The sequence below is a fragment of the Chrysemys picta genome, chromosome 5 (assembly GCF_011386835.1).
Source record: "Chrysemys picta bellii isolate R12L10 chromosome 5, ASM1138683v2, whole genome shotgun sequence".
Lineage (NCBI taxonomy): Eukaryota > Metazoa > Chordata > Testudines > Emydidae > Chrysemys > Chrysemys picta.
Genome location: NC_088795.1, coordinates 57,834,993 through 57,860,078, shown reverse-complemented (window position 1 = coordinate 57,860,078; position 25,086 = coordinate 57,834,993). Strand labels below are relative to the sequence as shown.

At 39.1% G+C, this 25,086-nt stretch overlaps 1 protein-coding gene across 11 annotated transcripts in view; it reads right to left on the bottom strand.

The window, feature by feature from the left end:
* ARHGAP10 (Rho GTPase activating protein 10) overlaps positions 1 to 25,086 on the bottom strand; it is a 257,127-nt gene that overhangs the window by 118,663 nt on the left and 113,378 nt on the right. For all 11 annotated transcript variants that reach the window (XR_010601805.1, XR_010601804.1, XM_065597784.1 and 8 more), the window contains 6 exons: positions 22,797 to 22,901; positions 20,035 to 20,164; positions 10,959 to 11,065; positions 9,054 to 9,148; positions 4,035 to 4,116; positions 2,632 to 2,674 (listed from right to left, as the gene is read on the bottom strand). Coding sequence is in view for 9 of the 11 variants with exons in the window: in XM_065597784.1 (XP_065453856.1) it covers positions 2,632 to 2,674; positions 4,035 to 4,116; positions 9,054 to 9,148; positions 10,959 to 11,065; positions 20,035 to 20,164; positions 22,797 to 22,901 (562 nt within the window). In the remaining 2 variants the exon portion in view is untranslated. The remainder of the gene's footprint in view (positions 1 to 2,631; positions 2,675 to 4,034; positions 4,117 to 9,053; positions 9,149 to 10,958; positions 11,066 to 20,034; positions 20,165 to 22,796; positions 22,902 to 25,086) is intronic.

Genomic DNA, 25,086 nt, shown 5'->3' with positions numbered 1-25,086 from the left:
ACATCTTGTATTCTGTGTTGTAATTGAAATCAAAATTTTGATTATCATTTTTACAGTGCAAATATTTGTAAACAGAAGAAATAGTATTTTTCAATTCACCTCATACAAGTATGGTAGTGCAACCTCTTTGCCCTGAAAGTGCAACTTACAAATGTAGGTTTTTGTTTTGTTTTGTTAGATAACTGCACTCAAAAACAAAACAATGTAAAACTTCAGAGCCTACAAGTCCTACTTCTTGTTGAGCCTATCACTAAGACAAACAAGTTTGTTTACATTTACAAGAGATAACGCTGTCCCCTTCTTATTAACAATGTCACCAGAAAGATATGCTAAACATTCATATGCCCCTTCATGCTTCGGCCACAATTCCAGAGGACATGCTTTCATACTGACGATGCTAGTTAAAAAAAAACATGCGTTAATTAAATTTGTGATACAACTCTTCGGGGGAAAATGGTACATCCCCTGCTCTGTTTTACCCGCATTCTGCCATATATTTCATGTTATGCCAGTCTTGTATGATGACCCAGCACACATTGTTCATTTTAAGAACACTTTCTCTGCAGATTTGACAAAACACAAAGAAGGTACCAATGTGAGATTTGTAAAGATAGCTACAGCACTCAACCCAAGATTTAAGAATCTGAAGTGTCTTCCAAAATCTGAGAGGGACTAAGTAGGAAGTATGCTTTCAGAAGTCTTAAAAGAGCAACACTCCAATACGGAAACTACAGAACCCGAACCACCAAAAAAAAAAAAAAAAATATATCAACATTCTGCTGGTGGCATCTGACTCAGATAATGAAAATGAACATGCCTCAGTCCACACTGCTTTGGATTGCTATCGAGCAGAACCCGTCATAAGCACAGATGCATGCCCCCTGGAATGGTGATTGAGGCATGAAGGAACATATCAATCTTTAGCACATCTGGCACGTAAATATCTTGCAACACTGGCTACAAGAGTGCCATGCAAATGCCTGTCCTCACTTTCAGGTGACATTGTAAACAAGAAGCAGGCGGCATTATCTCCTGCAAATGTAAACAAACTTGTTTGTCTGAGCGATTGGCTGAACAAGAAGTAGGACTGAGTGGACTTGTAGGCTCTAAAATTTTACATTGTTTTATTTTTGAATGGAGGGGTTTTTTGTACATAATTCTATATTTGTAAGTTCAATTTTCATGATAAAGAGATTGCACTACAGTACTTGTATGAGCTGAATTGAAAAATACTATTTCTTTTGTCTTTTTACAGTGCAAACACTTGTAATCAAAAATAAATATAAAGTGAGCACTGTACACTTTGTATTCTGTGTTGTAATTGAAATCAATATATTTGAAAATGTAGAAAACATCCAAAAATATTTAAGTAAATGGTGTTCTATTTGAACAGTGTGATTAATCATGATTACTTTTTTTAATCGCTTGACTGCCCTAGTAATCAAATGCACACAGGGCATATTTCTGGGACATGTGACTCCTCTGAGAACAAGAGGTATAAATGCTAAGCAGACTTTGTTAGTTCACCAATTAACATCGGAAGAGGTCTGTGATGCTGTAAGACAGAAGGTCTCAGGGTAGACAACAACCTGCTACGAGGGGCTTTTGAACCAGAGGGCCTTGGGGTAACCAAGACCCTGCTTCGGGAGACATTTGACAGACAAAGTAACCGAGGAGAGGAGAGGAGAAGAGTTGAGTCTCCCTCTAGGACTGGTAGCTATACCTGCTTTGTTTGCCAATCAAGATACTGTGTAAGGCCAACATAGTTACTGAGGGTTTATGATTGGGGAATTGAGGCTTATTAGGAAGAGGTATTATACAAAATTTTACTGCTTGTGTAATTCTTTCTCCAATAAACTGCTGTGCATTGAGCAAACTGAATCAGAATTTTCACTGATACTTGTAACAATCTGCCCAGCTGTGGGCCATTAAATATCCATTTCAACATTCATCACTCCTCTTTCTCCACAGGAAAGGGCAAACAGTTAAAAAATATATATATTTTTTTAATGCCAGGTTATGGTTCGGATTTTGAGGACACACAAGTTTTGATTCTCACTGCTACATTAACTCACTACACTCTTGCAGACCTGCGGTATTTTATACTACTATATAAGAAGTTAGCCTTTATGCTCTTTTTATATATGTGTGCAAAGTGACTAAGTTATTGTTTCCAATGCCATATTGTTGAATTTTCTGACTTCCATACAAATATAATCTCAACCAATAAAGTTTTGTTATGTTTAGAAGTAAGTTATACCCTTAAGGCACTTATAGAATGAAATGAGTTGACATGAACAACGGGATAGTTTTTCTCAAAGCAGGTGTGAACTTAGACCTCAACACTACACACATCTATGCCTGTGCTTAATTTTACTCCTGTGAGAAGAACCATTAACTTCTGTGGGACAACTTATGTTAGTCAAGTTAAGTATATGCATACGAGTTTTCAGAATCGGAGCTTAAGTGATTAAAATTGAGTTCTTTTTAAAAGTGTGTAATCTGTTGTAAAACATTTTTATCTATGCATTTCAGAATTAAAATGTTAAATATTTAATTGATATTTATTTATTAAAATATTAACATGTTAATATAATAAATATTAGTTTTAATGTAGCTCCAGGTACTTACTTCCCTCCTGTCTTGTGTTGGCTCTATACAAATTGATGAACAGCTAATAGAAAAATACAAAAATGTAAGCGCTCTGCAGTAAAAAAGTTCATAAGAACAGAATCAAGATGCTTCCTGCTTAATGCCAAGTAGGCACAACTGCAGCACTTGATTGCTAACAAATACTGGGCCTCACTTGATACAGTCAGTACATTAGCCTAGAGGGGCTCGAATAACAATTTCCAGCCCATGGGAAATTCAGATATTTGACATTTGTGTTTGTTCCAAAGAGCATGAAGAGTCAAACCATCTAAACTTTTTGTGGAACGACACATTTCATTTTGGGTTAGATCAACATTAAACTGAAACCACTTAAGCTGCCACAGAGCCTTACAAGAGTTGTAGTTAAGATGCCCCACACCCTCATTTTTCTCTATGGGCAGACTCCCTGGCTGCCCGCTGTGCACTCATGAAAGATGTAATCAAGCCAGGAAGCTCATCCTAGCGAGGACATTGAAGGCATGGGGCACTTGTATTACATCTCCCAAGTGGCACCATGGCAGCTGAGGTAGATGCAAATTTTAATGTCAACCCAAACAAACAACATTTTTCAATTAAATTTTCCAGAACTATTGGCAACTCAACATTATATATATATAATTATATAAAACACTGCGGAATTCTGTTGGGTAAATCAAGTCCTGTGAATTATAACTGGAACATATTCAAGGCTTTAAAAAGTTTTTGCTATGGATGCTGACAAAAAAGGGGTAAAGAAAAGAATTTTTAAATTCACGGGAACTATCTGTTGTGACACAGAAATAATACCACCTACTATCAAGTCCCACTATTCTTGGCTTACGAAACCTAAACCCTAGATCTGAATACTCAAGTATAACAACACGAATAATCCAGTGCTGTATCCTAACTCTCCAAACTCCATTCCATTTCTAAAGTATTTTGATATGAACCAAAAACAGGACAACTACTCAATCATGAACAGATTAAAAAATAAAATCATTTTCAAGACAGACCTATTATTTTCCAGTGTACAGTACATTTTTAAGCTTACAGAAATATTGTCACATGACTGCTCATGCAAGTCTATTTGAATAGAGTAGATTGTTATCAGGGAAAGTGATTAAGTCTACACTAGCCATTACCTAGAATAGTGATATAATCATTGTAATGGAATCTATTTATAAAATTAATTTTTGCTGTTACAAAAATGAAACACCACAGCTTCACCACAATCTCTACAGATCTCTATCCTGTGCTAATGTTTTATTTCACGGATGTTCTCCTTCAGCAAATCTATCATTTTGCAGAGCTATGTAAACCTGGTATATAAGGACTGCAGAAAACATGATCATCATTACACTATAACTGTATGTGAAAAAATAATCCATATATTATATTCTTACAGTTTCTTTTCCATCCAAGACTTCCATCCACAGCTTCCTGTCCTCCTCAGAAAATGCCTGCATGGTCACAGGAGTAACAGATCTACGGGAACACCAATAAAGGAAAATAACTACATTTGTCTTTTTATTAGCCAGTACATGTAATATCAATTTTGCCTCTTTTTGAATGGCACATCCCATCACCATCACAAAATTCACTGTCCAAGAACAAACTTCTTTTTTTTTTTGCTATATCTGCTATATTACAGAACATTGTTCACCCTTGAAATTGATGTATTGACAAATCAACTGTATCCCCAAAGTGAACAGACATTCTGCAAATTAGGCAGCCAGAAAAAAAAATAACAATCCATTATACACTATTTATTTAAAGTAGAAGCCCATTAATTCACCAAGAACTGAGAATTACTGAATTTTGTGAATTATAAGATATACACGATATATAAGATCAGGGCTATTGTACCAAAAAATTACTTTGTTAATTTATTTGAAATGTAGAGTTCAGTTTTAATTATTTGTGCCAATACTCTAGAGTATTCTAGTAAATATTCTATAGTGCATTTTATAAAGAGTAATTAAATCTTAATATAATACCTCATTACAAAATTCAGCTATTAAAATTTTCCTAACAAATGAAGAAAGTCTCAATTTTGGGATGTATAGATTAATAAATAGAGATTAGTGTAAATCTAACTTTTTTTTAATAGCGTATGAGGGAACTTTTAAAAATGAATAATTGTGAAGCTTAGTAAAGAAACCAAGTGCAAGGGAAGTTAACAGCTGCAATGAAGCAGGAGTGGTGATGCTGGTAATTATTTTCCTGCCAATTAAAAAAAGTGTATCACATTCACCCTGCCACTGAATACCATATTTATAAATATAATATGCCTCAATCCTTTTTAGGTCTGCTTTCCAATTACTGAACTACGTTTTGGTTTTCCAAATTAATTTCAGCATAGCACTGTGCAGATAGGAATTATGGTGCCCTGCTCCCTTGCTCAGTGCATCCCTTTGGATTACACATCAGGACAAAATACCCATAGAATCCAGGGATTCAAGATACTGTAGTAAATGGAAGCTTCCTACTTCAGATTTTTTTTTTTAATTGTTCCTTCCTCTGAGCCAATGCTGGATGCAGGGGAGCTAATTATAATTATGGAAAGGAACTGCAAATGGCATAAACATTTCTCTTTAGATCTATTAAAGTGAGGGTACTATCATTGTGCATACAAGAGGTATCCTACTCTCCTGAAAAACACTGCTTCCCCCAGCAGGTGTAAAAATAAACCATAAAAAAAAAAGCCTTCTGTAGAACTTCATTAAATGTGTGCATCTTACACCCTTTGTGGCTAAACATAAGCAAATACATATATGAATAGAAGTAGTAAGATGGGGAGGAGGCAGACTTTCCAGGCCAAACAGGCTTTTCGGGTCTTAAACTGGCCATTTAATATTATTCAGTTTCAACCATGCTAAATGTACAAAACTGAATAATTCTGCAGGGAAAGAAAAGCAGGGAAATGGCTGAACTAGCAAAAGGACCACATAATACTTCAATGTCTTCTCTTATCTCCATTTCATTAGTGAAAGTCAAAACCCAGTATATCACTTTTACATAATGCAAATGCTCCACCTCTTCACTGGAATTATAAAAGTGAAGTGAAAGCACTAAAACTGATCCACACACACACACACTCTCTCTCTCAACAGCATATCAGGAGAATCATCCAAGTTCTGTATTGGTATAAAGCTAGTCTAGGAGAGATATTTATTCCTTCCCCTCCTCCACAAAGGCTGTCTACATTTAAAGTTTCATTTCTTAACATTTGCCAGTATTATCACCACCTGTTAAACTACTGGAACATTAGTGCAGTCAGGGAACGTAGCCTACTCTAGAACGTCCGCCATTGCTACTTCTGGTGGAACCAAATCAACTGGTAACAATGCAGGAAACTTTCTGGTGGAACCAAATCAACTAGTAACAATGCAGGGAAAAAAATCTCTTGGCCAGGCAAGGTCTATTGCATCACCAGGGCATAAACTACAGTGATGAAAAGCCTATCAGGATGAACGAGTGTACAGTGGCTACAATATTTTTATGGAGAAGTGCAGGTATCACTACAAAGTCAAAAAAGTGTGCATGTTGCAGACATAGAAACAGTATGAAATAAGGAAATTTGTACTGTCCACTGTAAAAAGCAACAGAGGGTTCAGCCTAACACGGCTACCCCTCTGATATTATCTGTCCACTGATATTAAAAATGTTAAATACTCAAACTACTCACACCTTCCACTGTAATGACAAGTACATTAATGTTTAACTTTCTCAAGAAATTAGAGTACTTCAAAACGTTAAATAGATTCCCAAAGCACAGACCCATTCTTATGTTGTACATATACGAGAGTAGAAAAACATCAAACGTGACACGAGACATTAAATCGGAAGAATTGGTATCTATTTTTTATTAGCTTGAGGCAAGTTTTGGAGCCCATAAAACCTACAGCTTGGATTCTGAGTAAGGATAAAGGACAATCACAGCTTCTGATTTAAAAAAATGAGAGTTAGTTTCTTTCTAAGAGAGCTTTGAAAACAAACAGATGTCAATTGATTACTAAACAGGAGATTCTTTCCTAGAAATCATTGGTCACTCCTTGTATCCGAGCCATGGGGACACACAAAACCCATGACCAGTCTTTTGACTACTTTTGTGGAGGAGATGTCTGAGCAATACAAAGCAGTGCTGTCCAGACTGCTATTAATGAAGCTAGGGCAGCTGCTAAGCCCCTACGCCAGCTGAAACGGTGCCTCTACTGAGCAGCCAGCACAGCCTCTATCCACAAGGGGTACATGACAACATAAGAATGGCCCTACTGGATCAGACCAAAGGTCCATCTAGCCCAGTATCCTGTCCTCCGACAGCGGCCAATGCCAGGTGTCCCAGAGGTAATGAACAGAACACGTAATCATCAAGTGATCCATCCTCTGTCGCCCATTCCCAGCTTCTGACAAACAGAGCCTAGAGACACCATCCCTGTCCATCCTGGCTAATAGTCATCGATGAACCTATCCTCCATGAACTTATCTAGTTTTTTTTTTTTACCCTGCTGTAGACTTGGCCTTCACAACATCCACTGGCAAGGTTGACTGTGCATTGTGTAAAAAAAATACTTCCTTTTGTTTGTTTTAAACCTGCTGCCTATTAATTACATTTGGTGACCCCTAGTTCTTGCATTATGAGAAGCAGTAAATAACACTTCCTTATTTTCTTACTCCACACCAGTCATGACTTTATAGACCTCGATCATATCCCCCCTTAGTCATCTCTTTTCCAAGCTGAAAAGTCCCAGTCTTATTAATCTTTCCTCATATGGCAGCTATTCCATACCCCTAATCATTTTTGTTGCTCTTTTCTGAACCTTTTCCAATTCCAATATAACTTTTTGAGATGGAGCGACCACATCTCCACACAGCATTCAAGATGTGGGCATACCATGGATTTACATAGAAGCAATATGATATTATTTATCCCTTTCTTAATGACTCCCAACAGTCTGTTCGCTTTTTTCACTGCTGCTGCACATTGAGTGGATGTTTTCAGAGAACTATCCACAACGACTCCAAGATCTCTTTCTTGAGTGGTAACAGCCAATTTAGACCCCATCATTTTGTATGTATAGTTGGGATTATGCTTTTCATATTAACCACTAAATCACGCTTAGAGAGCCCTGAAAATCATATCCACAGACCATTTCTGCGGATTGGTTACAGATACAAATTTTGTATCTGTGCAGGGCTCTAGTCATGCTGATTAATGGGGTGTTCCAGACACAAGGCACACTGGGAAGAGTCTCTACCCCAGGATATCCAATGATGCATCAGTGTAAAGGAGTTTGGGTTATGTTTGACCATCTCATCTGTAAAGCCGACCTCCAATATGCAGTTTAAATTAAGTATTTTGAAGCCTGAAACCCATAACTGGGAATTGATGAGACTCTCCTACATTCCAAGTAGCATTTCATACTAGACCTACTCCAGTCCAGTGCAGAGAGAGAGAGAAAACTGTTTAACCAATGGAATACATCTTTGACCAAGATGTATTTTTATTCACAATGCCCTTCTAAACTGGATTCTTCCACCCTGACACTGAATGAAGACCAGTTGAGGTGAAAAACATAAAATCTGACATATTTTAAAATATTAGATTTCTCTGATAGGCAAAGTGAGTTTCCTGAGTTTGAGATAACCTAGTAAAATGCAAATGGAGTCACACAGCAGCGATGGTTGCACCATTGTATGGGATGTATCATGCCCTGTAATGAAAAATTTGTACAGTAGAACCTCAGAGTTATGAACACATCGGGAATGGAGGTTGTTTGTAACTGTGAACAAAACATTATGGTTGTTCCTTCAAAAGTGTCCAACTTAACACTGACTTAATACAGTTTTAAAACTTTATTATGCAGAAGAAAAATGCAGCTTTTATATGTCATAATTTAAATGAAACAAGCACAGAAACAGTTTCCTTACCTTGTCAAATCTTTTAAAATTTTTCCTTTTTTAATATTTTATGTTTAAACACAGTATTGTACTGTGTTTGCTTTTTTCTTTTCTTTTTTGGGAGGTGTGGGGGGGAGGGGAGTCCTCTGCTGCTACCTGATTGTGTACTTCTGGTTCCAAATGAGGTGTGTGGTTGACCAGTCAGTTCGTAACTCTGATGTTTGTAATTCTGCGGTGTTACTGTATGTTACTTTTATGTTGCCTTTGCATGCCATAATAAGAATAAATTGCCTGGTTCTAACTTAGCCAAAATGCAGCTTTGTAATATGCCTTTCATTTCAGTGACCAGCATACAACAAATCACAAGAAACTGTAATTCTCCATGGGGTTCTTCCTTCTAATGTTGAAGTAACAGAGAACCCTGTGCATCTGAAATCCTCGCAGTGAGAGGCAGTATATAGAATCCAAGTTATTAACAACATTTAACCTGATGCTTTCTTTAGTGTATTTTACCAGCTTACCTGTCTGCAGCTTCTATGTCAAAACAGAAACGTCTGTCTATAGTATCCACATTTCTTTTGGTACAGCATGTAAGGAGGAAAACGTCCCCATCACCCTATAAACAAGAGATTTTTTTTTAATATACTTTACGTAATAACAAATCCAAAGCTTCTGTAAGCCACGTGATGCAATCTGAATACGGTAAACCTATATTAAAGTAAAAGCAAAAGCTGGATTGAAACTGACATATGCAATGGAATTCAGTTATGGCTGCTATTCAGGTCTTTAAAATCTAAACGTGTTACTGCAGAAATTTAAAAAAACAAGGCTATTTTATACATCTGCAGCAATAGTGTGTCTTTTATTTGAAATTTGGTAGTTTAAATGAATAAAAACATTGTAATAAAATAATCAGAACTTTGCACCCATTGCAACATCAATGCAGACATATTGTAAGAGACACTTTCACTGCAACATTTTTCCTCGGACATGGTAATATTCCAAATTCCACTTTAAAGGGCTACAATTTAAGTAGTTAGGACAAAAAAGGGACTTACAGTACCATGAAATTTGACTTTTATAGCAGGTGTTATCTTCAAAACCCATCATGTGTTCATAGCACATTTGTAAACTCATCCTTATAGCATCCAAAAATCAAATGCACAAAATAAACTGTGACTGAATTTCAATAAGCTGCTGTATGATGCACTCTCCTGAATCAGAACATGCAGCCATTAGTTTTGTGTGGTGGACAGTATGTTATGCATTTTAATTAATTTTAACATTTCCAGATGCATGAAGCTTTGGTTTGAAATAATAAATTATACTGTGGAGTTCAAGAAGGAGAGATCTTCAAGAAGGAGAGATCTTCAGACAGAACAACAGGTTACATTTTTTTGGCTTAGCTGCCTTGCTGGTGTCTCTTCAGAAACCTTTTAGTGCATGATTACAGATTTCATTTGGTTAACTAAAATGGCCTATTACAGTCACAATAAGTTAGAGTGTAAATTTACAAAAGTGTCTATATGACTTGGGAACCTAAGTGCTATAGACTTCCATTAGCATTTATGTTCTGAAGTCATTTAGGCACTTATGAAAATTTTACCCAATACATTTAAAGAAATATGTTTTACAAGAATGATGAAAAGATCCTCCTCTCTACCAAGCATACATGGATATAATCTTCAATGGAGATCCAAGCCCTGGGGACTATTAAAACTAAACAGGACAAAAACAGGGCAGGATGCTGCATTTGGAGGAAGATTGACTAGGAGATCTAAAATGCCTCTCTCGTCTTCAAATTTATTATTTCCGTAACAAAAACATATTTCACTCATACTAATGCTGTCATTTAATGCCAGGTCCTGCAAGATGCTGAGTGCCCTCAATTCCCAATCACTTCAATGGGAATTAAGGGCATTCAGCATTCAACAGAGGACTGAGCCCTGAATGTTCTAGATGTTATCAAGGAAAGCTTAAATTATTTTTCTGATTGTCCGTGCAAATTACATTCCATTTTAAGAATTATTTAAAAGCCTCCTAACCTAACCCCCCCGCCAGCTCTCCTGTCTACGTGCCATGGAAAAAAAAATTGGATGGAGAGTATAAGTGAGAAACCTAATGCGACTGTACTTTCTCAATTCACACTTGGTTATAATCAGACTAAACTTTAAATCCCCTTAGTGAAAACCACACATTAAAGGCACATTAGGTGCATTGTAGCTCTCATATGTTCTCTATTTTTCCAAAACTAAGCAACTAAAACTTCTACAGAATCCTTATCTATTAAACCATTCCATTATTTGAGCTTAATGTCCTTAGAGGGCAAATTGTGAACTGCATGAAAAAGATATTTGACCTATCTTATCTAACATATCCTCTCATTTAGATACCGGGCATGAAGAAGTATAATGAAATGTACTTACAATTTTCCCTCCTGACCTGTGTTCAAATGGGATCATGGTGAACTTCTTTGTCTCCTTCCTATACATGCAGTAATGTTTTACCCAGCTGGAGCCAAATGGGGCAGGCCCTTAAAGAAAATCAAAGCATTAACTATGTCTTGTATCAGAGGGGTAGCCGTGTTAGTCTGAATCTGTAAAAAGCAACAGAGGGTCCTGTGGCACCTTTGAGACTAACAGAAGTACTGGGAGCATAAGCTTTCGTGGGTAAGAACCTCACTTCTTCAGATGCAAGCCTATGTCTTATTATTTAAAATGTTTTGTTGCTCTTCCAAGTTTACAAAATTCTACTTAACCTATCATTACATTCCTAAATGTACTGTATCAAATCGAGCAATACTGCTGTCAAATCATAATAAATGTTAGCCTATGTTTAGTGTTCTGTACACTGTTGCATGCTGTATTCTATTCTCACTGATATTTGCAACTTAATGGAAAACAGCTCTTACTAGATGCATCTCCATCCTACCTCCTTAACTGCTAGACAAAAGCATTTTTGCCAATACAATTGCTTACAATGAAATCAAGGAATTTCAGAGCACATTAGGTGTGCTCATCAGCAATTAAGCAGTAAACTCATCATATAATCCTAGTTCTAAACCAAAATGCTGTCTCATACATCATTATATACAGGTAAATCTGATTATCCAACTACCTGGAAGTGAGGGTATTCAGAACTTTGAATAATCTGTTTTGAATAAGTGAATTTGAGTACCAATATGAATTTCAGATTAAGGGATAAAAAAAAAATTTTTTTTTTGAGTAACCTGAATTTGAACACTAGGCACATTTGGTTCCATAGACATTTTTCACTCTACCCAATGCAAGAAAGGCCAGCAAGTCAAACATACCACAGAATACTATAACATGGCTCATGGTCACCTGCATCTTTTATAAGAGAAACTGGGATCTTTTATCCGCAATACAGCCATTGCTATAGCTATTCATACCTTTGTCACTTCCAGGCCTTTCACTATAATATACTTTACTGTATTTAGTCTTTGATGAGTCCCTGGAAGCTTAGCTGGTACAGACCAACTTTGAGTAGGATTGGTCATTAAGAGTACAGAACACCAATGCTTCAAACTCTACATTACCTAGTTCTGGCTACAATCCCAGTGACAGTAATCATCTTTAAAAAACCTACATGATATAAACCCCAGTTATTTTAGAGACTACCTTACATTATTCTCTATGGCAACAGCTGAAATCAGCAAGGGCATCTCAGCTGTTGAAGCCTGGAACTCAGCTTTTTGGACATCAGAAAGGGAATTCCCTAAGGCCCCTTTCACTGACCCTTTCAAATGTCACAGCTATGGCTTGAACTGGGCACACACACGGGTAACACGGCGCATACTCACTTCTGAGCCAGCCACCATTTTTCTCCTAAACTTATGACATTGGTATCACCAGCCAGCCAGAACCAGAGCTCCAAAATCAAAAGTGCAGCTGGCAAGCTGGAACATAAACAAGCCCAGCTTGCTACTGCATCACTTCCCTCAGCAGAGAGCAATTGCCAATGGAACCAGCAGGAGCTGCCATTGCAGAAATTCCTGCCTTGTGAGCAGTAAGGAGGTCTTTACTGCTGCAATCTGACTATTTGCTGGGACAGAAACTCAGGAAGGCAGGAGTCCAGCCCAGCATATGATCTTAGCAAGGGAGCCAAGACCTCAGCATATCAGTGTGGTGAGTAGGCACAGCTTGGGAGAATCAGCCCTTCCTCCCACCCAATCTGATCCTGGTCAAAGTCTAAATTTAGTAAGATCAGATTAATATTCATTGCTTTTTTTGGTCCAATCAGCCTTGAGACTATACTTCTAATATTTGTTTACTGTTTCAGACCATAGAGTATTTTTTTAAATGAGGATCAGGATGTTTTTAATCAATTTGGTTGTTTTGATATTTTAAAGTAGCTAGGTACCACATTTATCTGCTATAGGCACTTTATTATTATTAAACACAGGTAGCAGAAATGCCTAAAGGATAGTCAATTAAATCCAGGTGCAGTCCAGGGAGACTACATCCAAGCACATAATGTTCCATACTGATTTGAGCAGAAGCGTAAGCTGGTCAGGAAACGTTGTTTGCCTGGATATGCAGTCTATGTAGACTACACATCTACATTAAAGGAGGGACTAGCTGGGGAAAAAAAAGTGCTGCCCTCAGATTTCTAGCCAGCTGCCAATCCAGCACTCAGCTGGACACAGTCTGGGCAGCACTAGCTCTCCAAGATTCCTGAACTCCCATAAAAGTCCCTAAACCTTTTTCACATGATTTTGGATTTGATATAAAAGAATCAATGTGTCTTAATAGTTTCTATAGTTTAGCTGACAATGCTTACATTGAAACAAAAGTAAATCTAAACATTTGGCATCTATAGATGGGGAAAAGGCATTTAAAAATTAAAATACACCAGCATATTTGAGAATTATTTTTAAGTAGGGCAAAAGGGGGGGGTGGGATAGCTCAGTGGTTTGAGCATTGGTCTACTAAACCCAGGGTTGTGAGTTCAATCTTTGAGTGGGCCACTTAGGGATCTGGGGCAAAATCAGTACTTGGTCCTGCTAGTGAAGGCAGGGGGCTGGACTTGACCTTTCAGGGTCCCTTCCAGTTCTAGGAGAAAAGGTATAGGAAAAGAAAGGGAACAAGGACCCAAAACAGTGTTTTCTTAGAGAATGGAGTCATCAGGGTGATGATTCCTCAATGTAGGTGAGTTTAAAACACTTTTTCAGGACTAGCATGTAATACATTCAGGAGTGTGAAGCAATGACTGTGAATCCTTCCAAGGAGCATGTAGAATCTTCAATACGTGAGACACTCATTTTATATATGCCCTCATTTGCATCATACAAGATGTTCTTCTGATTATGCAATTAATCACCATTAACTCATTGAGAGAGTGCCAGCCTCAGGTTAGATAAAAATCAACATTAAGAGTGTGCATATTTTTAAAACTTTAAATCAGATTTTTTAAAACGATTAGACTTGTTTAAAAGCTAACATTTGAATTCACTGCCATTTGTCCAGGGTTAAGATCACTACAACTTATTAGTCATTTAAATACACCGCAAGTTGGATTGTGTGTACTGGAATGCATCAATAGGATGTTCTTTGCATAACATCTGTGTATCAGCACAACAGGATTCATGATATTTGCTGTCCAACATTCAGCCTATTTTATTAAACAGTAAGAACACAACTAGATAATGAAAGCACATAGCTGAACTATGGAATAAGAGCTGGAATCCTCAAATTTAACTGGCCTGATTTAAGAGGTACTGGATTCTCTCTAAGTTTATTGCCCATCCAAAAGCCAGGCAGAGGAATGCTGGGTTGGACTGTTGGTCCCACCCCCTTCTATGACAGTAGGTAGATGCAGGAGAAGGAAAACATCTGGAGAGCCAGCATGAACCAGAACTGCTTTGGCCACCAAGGAGGTATTAAGAATATTGTCACCTTGTCCATCTTTATCTTCCTGAGCACAACACGTGGTAGGAGGAGAATGGAAGGGAAGGCATACATCAGTGGGCCTGACCATTGTGTTAGGAAGGCATCCCCTCCGACGCAGCAGTAAGCTGTTCTGAGAGCAGTAAGCTGAGCACACTTCTTGTTTGAGTGAGTGGCAAAGTAGTCCCACAAAATATCTGCTGGACTGCTGTCACATGAGCACCGATTTGTATTCCTTGTGAAAATTCCTGCTGAGGCTGTCTGCTAGGGAGTTCATTATGCCCAGGAGGAGCACTGCAGAAAGGCTGATCTATGTTGGATATACCAATTCCAGAGTTGTATTGCCTCCCAACATAGTGGGTTGGACCTTGCTCCCTCCTGTTTGTTTATATAACAAACAGCGGTCATATTGTCTGACCTGAGTATAAAGGAATTGTTTGCATGCTTGGCATACTGACTGTAGGTCAAGGAGATTGATGTAGCACATGTACCCTTGGGGAGTCTGGGAACTTTGAACTACTTGGTCACCCAGGTGCCCTCCCCAGCCTAGAAGAGACATGTCCATGACAAAGGAATACAGGGAACCCACACAAACATTGTTGCTTTTCTCACACCAGGTTAGAAATGCCCAGATCTTGGACAAGAGTATCACTTCCTCCCAACGAGTCCTTGTTTGGGATGTAGACCTCACCCAGCCAGGTTTGGAAAGCCTGGTGAAGGGGGTCACATGTGCACAACGCCATGTGTCCTCTGAGGACCACACAGGATTGGACTGTCATTTGACTACTGAGTCAAAGTTCGATGTTAAGGTCTTTCATCGCAAGAACCTATCCTGTGGTAAGTAGGCCCTGGCCGCAACCAAGTCCAGGATTGTTCCTATAAATTTTATAGATGTTATGGAGTATTAAAATGGACTTTCCTGGGTTCATCTAAAGACCCAAGAACTGGCAAAGGTTAAGCAGGGTACTGAGTACTATCTGCACTTCTCTATACAATCATCCCTTCAAGAGCCAGTCATCTAGGCAGGGAAATATATGGTAGCACTGCTACTACAGACATGACCTTTGTGAAAACACTTGGAGCTATGGAAAGGCTGAAGAGGAGTTCCTTGTACTGGAATTGCTCTGAGCCCACCATAAAACATTGGGTAGATATCTATATGAAAATAAGCATCCTTAAATCAAGAACTGCAAACCAGTAGTCAACATTTAGGGAGGTTATTATAGAGACTAAGGTGATCATCCTGAATCTTGAGTGGCGGATGAAGATGTTCAGTTGCCTGAGATCCAAGATCCAGGATCCAGCCCCCTTTCATTTTGGGTATTAGGAAGTATTTGGAGTAAAAGCCCTTCCCCCATCTCAAGGAGGTATTGGTTCTATTGCCGCTACCTGGATCAGGGCTTCTATCTCCTGTATGAAGATTCTCTTGTGAAATGGGTCTCTGAAAACGGACAGGGAAGGGAGCTTGGGGGAATGCAGACACAGGAATTCGATCATGTAGCTGGCTAAGCGGATGTCCAAAACCCATTTGTCTGAAGTTAGGCATTGCCACATCAAAAGGAAATGGGCCAGGCAGTCACCAAAGAAGGTGAGGGAGACTGGATGAGCTGGGACTGATTGATATCTCCCAAACATCCCTGCAAAACCCCTTCTTGGTAGGCAGTTGGCTCTGGAGAGGAGATGGTGGTGCAGCAGTGAACCTGCCATGCTGTACTCTCTGGTGCTACATTGGTGGTTCATAAGGCCTCTGTTAATAGAACGGCTACTGGGCTGGCTGATATCTATGTTGCGATGCCTTAGAGCATCTTCTATACGGTTCCGGGGTGTATATTCCCAAGGAGCTGAGTATGGCATGGCAGTCTTTGAGTGAGTGAATGACTTGTCAGTCTTTTCACTGAAAAGGTCATTTCCACTGAAGGGGAGATCCTCCACTATTGGGGCTTCCCAAGGAAGTTACGGCAATGACCACAGCCAGGAGGCCTATTTCATGGCCACCGAGGTCACCATGAAGTGAGGTGCCTGCATCGAGTGATGCCTAAAGGGATGACCTGCTCCTAATATGCCTTTATCACGGATAGCCTGGAATTGGGACCTACATTCTGGTGGTAACTGACTGCAAACTCTGACAACTTATTGTAGTTAATAAAGTTGTACTTTGACATAATTGCTTGGTAGTTTGCAATAAGGAACAGTAGGCTGGCGGAGGAAATGTTCTCTCTTGACATCCTTGTCCGAAGGAAGTCAGTCTTGGTTGTTGTAGTCTGTTCTACTTCATTACCGCTTGTACCACCAAAGAGTTCAGGTTTGGAGGGAAGAGAATAAATATTTTGCCCCCTTAGAGAGAACAAAATATTTCTCTTCTCTGGGGAGTAGAGGCACAGGTGGCTAGTGTGTGTCAAATGTCTTCAGCAAGCTCCAAAATGGCCTCAATAGGGAGCGCTACATTGGAGGGAGCTTCTAATTGAAGAACGTCCAGGAGCTTGTGTGATGGGGGCCGTGAACTCCTCCAGCGGGATGTGGAGGGTATCAGCAATCCTTCTTAGCAGCTCTTGGTATTGCAACCATCAGGTAGAGGGAGGGAAGTTGGCACCACTGCCTCATCTAGGAATGAAGCAGGGATGTGTGGATCTGGCAGTACAGGCTGCTCCAGTGGCTCCAAATCCTCTTATTCCTTCCTCTCCGGTGGCAGTTGGGAATCTTCTGCTGGAGATGATCTTTTGTGAGAACAATGCCCCTAGTATTCAAATTCTGGACCTCTACTGTGTACAAGAAATAAAGCACGGGGAGGGGTCAAGATTGTTAAACAGCATGCTTATCCAGACCACACAAGTAGAAAAGGCAATTAAGAATGTGGGGGAGTAAATTTTGCAATTTGCAAGGCTAAAAGGTCCTGACCCACATGAATTCAATAATTCGATGGTGCCAATTATAATTGCTATTCCTAGATGGTCTGGGAATTGTAAAGAATTGGTATATGTTAACAGTATGGGTAAAACAGAGAATGGAATCTATAACAGCATTATCCCAGTGTGACGATGGCAAAACAAGGAGGAGAGGAAATAAACACAGCCTGCTGTTCTGCACAGACAGTTCTGTGAGTAATCAGCATGAACGAACCCGATCACAAGTGGGCCCGACTAGACATTAAAGAGAGAGTAAAGGAGGTGGTACGGCTAGGGGACACAGTATGTGCTCTGGGATACCACAACTTTTTGGTGTTGCCTGACTGGATTTTGTCTGAACCTCACCTCTCCGGCTCAGATAGGGACCTATGCCCTATGGCCAAGTGTGCAGATGAAGGAAGATGTGACAGAGGCTGTGACAGACAACACCAAATGAGAGTCACCGGTGACCGCTCTCTTTGCGCCCATACTTCCTTTGTTCATTAACACCACTGATTTGGTACAAAGGAAAAAAGAGCAATTGGTGTCCATTGCCCAACTGATAGCTGAGCAACAGGAAATTGGGGGCAGTGCTGTACAGGCAGTAGAGACACCCTGATGGAATATTCCAGAGCAGTTAAGCTTGCATCCCTTGGTTCGTACTTTGAGTCTAATATTAATGATGGTTCAAATGATTACAACTACTCTGGTCTTAGGCATGTGTTGCTGGGTAATAAACTTGAAAAGGAAGGCACAGAAAGACAGGATTACGATGCAAACAAATGCTAGTATAGGAAAGCTTGACCTCACACGAGTAATTAAACACATGTGGGGAGGCCTCATTCTTTGGAAAATAGAATTAGGGTGGTAAATGAATTCTCAGGCTGAAAAAAGGACGTTTGTGCTAAATAAGATAAGTAAATATGTCAGTAGTTTAACAAAACAGAATGTCTAGCCTGCTAAGATAAGAGGGAGAACACTCAGGGAAACATTTACTATAAACAAGCTAACAATGGACAGGATAAGTTAGAAATGTAGAGATGTGGTAAAGAGTTGGTCGAATATGGCCAATGAGTGAACAGAAAGTATGCTGCACAGCCCCTGAAAAGTAACCATGTCAATTCAAAAACGTGTGATACAGCATATAGTAAATGCAACGAGATGTGCAATGTATATAAAGAGAGAGGGTTTTGGCATAACTTTGAAGCTATGATGTACCCTGCATCCACCACCTCTGTGTTTGGATCTAATAAACTCAGCGTAGCACTGCTGAATGCAAAATAAAAATATCTTAGTAATGCATACCTGAGTTCTTGGAAAGCCAAGTGGAAAGAGGTCTTGGAGGGAATCCCACCACATAATAGGGGCTCCAGGCACTCCAGTAAGGCCAGTAGATGGCATCATACTGATAGTTCAGCAGACCCCATGGTGATTACCATTGATCCATGGTTGGTAGATAAGGGTCCTATGGAAGTGGAGGTCCCCAAAAGGCTATGGGGGCCCTGTATGAACTGACATGCAGTGGAGAGACCATCAGTGTAACTGACAGCACCCATTCCTCCTCAGAGTAAGAGTTGTCAGACTCTAAGGGTGGAACTATCAGTACTGGCTGCATTCAGCCAGAGGTGTAAGCAGGTGAATAGTATCCCACCAGTGTTGGAATATCCATAGCCCTGCCAGTGCTCAAGACCGGCAAGTGACGCCTGGACAATGTTGTGATTGGAGCATCAGGTCAAATCAGATTGGTGACTCTGGATGTGTGTAAATAATCAGATCCTCAATAAGGGCATACCAAGGTCTGGCAGGAGAACTGACTGGAGTCTTTGGAATTCGATCCATTGTATAGGTGTGGGTATGGTAGTTTTAGCATTGTGCAAAACCGATGGTGCTAAATGTCTAGGGATTAACAGGGGGAAACCCCTGGTCCCCACTCTCTAAACTACAACTATACACTAATTAACTATGAAACTATTAACTAACAAAACTATTAAAACTATATACAATGTTTTTACAAGAAGTTGAGCATAAGAAGCTAGAAACTACTAACACAGAAGGTTCTGTCCTAGACCACACATGGTAGAAAAAGAACTGAAGAGGTGGTTGGTCTACGTCGCCACATCTGCCTACAGTTCACCCCACGAGGAGGCATAATGCACCAGCGCAGACCAACAAACGTTGCTATTGAAAAATTTCCAGTACCAGACACATGGAATGCATGTTCACCCACAATGAATAGCTTGGTTCCAGCCTCAAAGAAGAATAAACATTTCCTGTAAAGGGCTTTACATTCAACAACAAAATCTTTAGTGCACTGTACAGAGAGTCAGTTGAAGACTCTATCCCCAGCTCTGCCACCGATTCACTATGTGAGATTGGCTAACTCACTGAGCCTTTCTGTGCCTCACTGGAATACTAAGACAGGAATATTACAGCCTCCCTACCTCACTGGAGGTTTCCTTAATTGATATTTGTATAGTGCTTGGAGATCACTGTATGAAAGACTATATATTAATATTAAGTATGATATTAAATTTGTAAAGAGATGAGCACACTGAATTATAAATGCACTTTTCTTAAACCAAATGCTTTTTGAGTAGAAACTCTGTGCATGCATACATGTTTGTCGAAGTACATGTACTTGAATGTGTATAGCACTTAGAAGATTTTGGGCACGACTGGAATACAAATAATAAAATAAAAATGTATCTTACTTTTTTCCTGCACATAAAGGTAGCCTTCTATTGTAAACTGATTTGCTCTTTTATGTTCCTGAGGATTCCGCCTGATTTTGTTCATGAGCTCCTCCACCTCCGATCTTGTTCCTTCAAAACGATTTCTTGTCTAAATTTCCAAAAAAAGGGATATTTAAAACAGAAAAAAATACTAAGAAAGCTACATTCTGAAGCTTTGTGAGCAGCCTATCTCAACCCTCCAGCATCAAGACACACACACACACACACACACGGAGAACAGGCATTCTGGTCCAGAAGCAGGTTGCAATACCACCTGGAAACAGGCTATCCCTGACTGCTACTGGTCTGGTGCTAACCAATTTGGCTTTGGAAAGCTGAATGTAGGTAAAGTGGTTGCAGAGGTTTCTGGGGCATGCCTAAAGTAAATCCTGCCTTTGAGAGAATGGGGTTTTCAAACTGCGCTGGGGCCATTGCTGGAATTCATGTGCCCATAGTTTGCTTGCCCTCCTAAAGGAGCACGTGAGTACGTAAACTAAAAAAGGTACTGCTCCATTGTTATGCAGGCCTTTGAAGACCATATCAACATGGGCTGCACTGGAAAAGTTCATAATGCCAGGATTTTCTGCCAATTGGGAGTCTACATTCAAGGACGGGCTGAGACACTAATCCCATGAAATGACATTGCCACAAACAGAGTTACTTTCCCAACTATTATTCTAGGGGACCCCACGTACCCTATTTTGCCTTGGCTTATGAAAGCATACCCTGATCTCAGAGGCCCCAGCAAAACAAGATTAAATTACACTTTCAGAAGATGCAGAATGGTGGTTGAATGTGATGTGGCATATATAATCCCCACTGGCAGAGACCCATTTGGATTCCAATGTCATCAATGCTGTTTGCATTACTGTGACTTGCTGTGCTCTTCACAATCTTTGGGAAGCAAAAGATGAGACATTTCTCCAGAATGGACCCATGACAGTGACAGACTGCTGAGCCAGTACCTCAGCCACAAAATGCAGCTACCACAGCTGCAGCAGGATGCACCCGGGCAACAGAAATTAGAGATGCTCTGTGCTCTCACATCATGGACCAATGGAAGACAGAAAGTAATACCTTTTATGAATGTGCTTGTGCAATTCTTATAGTATATTAGGTAAGGTGGGAGTGGTGGTAAGGTGGGAGTGATTGTCATGCACTGTACTGCTTAAAAGACATGTGTGAAACAGATTAATAGATTCTAAAGGCAGAAGGGACCATTGTGATCATCTAGTCTGACTTCCTGTATAGAACAGGTCATACACAGAACTTCCCCAAAATAATTCCTAGAGCAGATCTTTTAGAAAAAACATCCAATCTTGATTTTAAAATTACATCAACCGTGATTCTACGCCACTCAGGGAGGTGGCATTACTGAATCGGCATAGAGAGACACTTTACAGTGGACAGCTCCACTGACCTCTGTGTCTTTTAGGCTCTCAACCTCAGGGTCATTTCTGACTCTTCTTTCCGTTCTCCTCCCACATCCAAGGCTGTCACCAAGTTTTGCCACTCCTTCCTCTAGAGAATTTTGAAAATCCAACCCAGCCTTTCAATTCCAACAATTATAACACTAATACCCTACCTTCATTACTGCAACCTCTCTGCATTTCCTGATGCACATATTGCTACCGTTCAGTCCATCCAAAATATTGCTACAAAGATTATTTTCCTTTCCCATTGCTCTGACCACATCACTTCCCTCTTCAAACTTCTCACTGGCTCACCTTCATCTACAATTTCAAGTTCAACTCCTCATCTTCACCTTCAAAGCCCTGTACAACTTCATCTTGGCCTACATTTCAGATCTTATTTCTTATCCTGTCCTACTTCAGCTTTTTTGCTCTAATACCAATATTAGACTCAATGCCCTTTTACTATCCTTCTCCTACTTGCACCTTGGTGCCTTCTTTTATGCTGCCATCTGTGTTTGGAATAATCTCCCAATCCCAGTGGGAAAGACCCCTCACTTTAATTCCCTCCAGACAGGGTAACTTCTTCCAAGAAGCCCACTAGCACAAAGTCGAGTCATGTCTATAATCAGACTGTAACCTCCTAGAAATACTGTTCCGTAATTCCAGACAACCCTGGAGACCAACAGCCAACCAACAAAACAAATGTTGCACAGGCAATAGCAGTCTAAGTTTCCCTAAACAGCTCGATACTTGAGTGCTTCAAGTACATTATTTTCTGAAAGTATTGTTCTGAAGAAGAAAGTCTGGTTCAGAGTCTCCATGTCATTCTTTCTTTGGCTCCTTTAATGCAAGTACCAACAAGTGTGACAAAAATTGTTAAGAAGCCTGGCTGTCTCATTGTATGTTCTTCAGTTACCTACAGTGTAGTTCTGTAGTAATGACTTAAAGTCAATCCAGTTAAGATGTATTCCATTGCCAAAACTCTGAGCCCACCAACTGCACATAATTAAAATAAACTATTAATTACATTAAACTTAAACATATCGAGTGTGAACATGAAAGAATTTAAACGTAAACTATGAAAAGTTGACAGAAAATATTGTAAAGAGTATTAGCGAACACTAGGTGGCAGGATTAGCTGTATTCTCAATTATTGCACAGTGGCTCATTCAGTCACGTAGTTGGTTAGCCAGAAGATGGCACTATAACCCCAAAGTTTCTCTTGATTAACTTACATTACCAAGAAACAAGTTATTCAAATATACAGTACACATTTTTTATTCCACAAATTTGTAAATTGCTTAAATAATAAACATCTTAACTTACATTCTGGATATTGATCTGCAGAGCCATTTTGTAGTGATTGAAGTCTTTGGCGAGTTCATAGCCCTGATGATAGAAAGTGAATATACCCTGAAAAAATGACAGCACCTGGAATACAAGCAGAAGAGCTTTCTTAGCAGGGAGAACACCAATTGCCAGCAAAGATTGCTGTCTTCTCATTTAGTCTTTAGTAAGCATTTAAAAGAACAAGTAAACAAAAACTATCAGATTTTTTTAATAAAAATATTCTTACTAATGTCTACTATTCACGAGAATCTATTTAGTTAAAAATGGCTAGCAACATAACTAACACCTGTGGAGCCTGTCTTGCTTCCAGTCTCTTACAAATTATCTTTATTTTAAACTTGATTCAAACAAGTAAGAAATAGGGCTGACGATTAATCGCAGTTAACTCACGTGATTAACTCAAAAAAAATTGTGATTAAAAAAATTGATTGCGATTAATCACAGTTTTAATTGCACTGTTAAACAACATAATACCAATTGAAATTTATTAAATATTTTGGATGCTTTTCTACATTCTCAAATAATATTGATTTCAATTACAACACAGAATATAAAATGTACAATGCTCACTTCATATTATTTTTATTACGAATATTTGCACTGTAAAAATGATAAAAGAAACAGTATTTTCAATTCACCTCATACAAGTACGATAGTGCAATCTCTTTATTGTGAAAGCACCACTTACAAATATAGATTTTTTTGTTACATAACTGCATTCAAAAACAAAACAATGTAAAACTTTAGAGCCTTCAAGTCCACTTAGTACTACTTCTTGTTTAGCCAATCGCTAAGACAAACAAGTTTGTTTACATTTACGGGAGATAATGCTGCCCAATTCTTATTTACAATGTCATTAAGGGGCGGAGAGGGATAGCTCAGTGGTTTGAGCATTGGCCTGCTAAACCCAGGGTTGTGAGTTCAATCCTTGAGGGGACCATTTAGGGATCTGGGGCAAAAATCTGTCTGGGGATTGGCCCTGCTTTGAGCAGGGGGTTGGACTAGATGATCTCCTGAGGTCCCTTCCAACCCTGATATTCCAAGAATTAGCAATTAACCAGAAAGTGAGAACAGGTTTTCACATGGCACTTTTGTAGCTGGCATTGCAAGGTATTTATGTGCCAGATATGCTAAACATTCGTATGCCCCTTCATACCACCACTACAGAGGACATGCTTCCATGCCCATGATGATTGTTAAAAAAAATAACACGTTTGTTAAAATTGTGACTGAATTTCTTGGGGGAGAATTGCATGTCTCCTGCTTTGTTTTACCTGCATTCTGCCATATACTTTATATTATAGCAGTCTCAGATGCTGGTCCAACACATGTGGTTCATTTTAAGAACACTTTCATTGCAGATTTGACAAAACACAAAGAAGGTCCGGTGAGATTTTTAAAGACAGCTACAGCACGCAACCCAAGGTTTAAGAATTTAAAGTGCCTTCCTAAATCTGAGAGAGACAAGGTGTGGAGCATTCTTTCAGTAGTCTTAAAAGAGCAACGCTCCGATGCGGAAACTACAGAACCCGAACCACCAAAAAAAAAAAGCATCAACCTTCTGCTGGTGACATCTGACTCAGATGATGAAAATGAACGTGCATTGCTTTGGACTGTTAACGAGCAAAACCCGTCATCAGCATGGAGGCATGTCCTCTGAAATGGGGGTTAAAGCATGAAGGGATGTATGACTCTTTAGTGCATCTGGCACAAAAATGTCTTGCAATGCTGGCTTCAACAGTGCCATGCAAACATCTGTTCTGACTTTCAGGTGTAAACAAGAAGTGGGCAGCATTATCTCCTGCAAATGTAAACAAACTTATTTGTCTGAGCGACTGGCTGAACAAAAAGTAGAACTGAGGGGAATTGTAGGCTCTAAAATTTTACACTGTTTTATTTTTTAATGCAATTATCTTTTGTACACAATTCTATTTACAAGTTCAACTTTCATGATAAAGAGATTGCACTGCAGTACTTACATTAGGTGAATTAAAAATATTATTTATTTTGTTTTTTACAGTGTAAATATTTGTAATCATAAATAACTATAAAGTGAGCACTGCATACTTTGTATTTTGTGTTGTAATTGAAATCAATATATTTGAAAATGTAGAAAACATCCAAAAATATTTAAATAAATGGAATTCTATTATTGTTTAACAGTGCAATTGAGAGATTAATCATGATTTTTTTAAAATCCTGAGATTAATCGTAATTAATTTTTTAAATATCTTGACATCCCTAGTAAGAAAAGGCAACTCCCAAA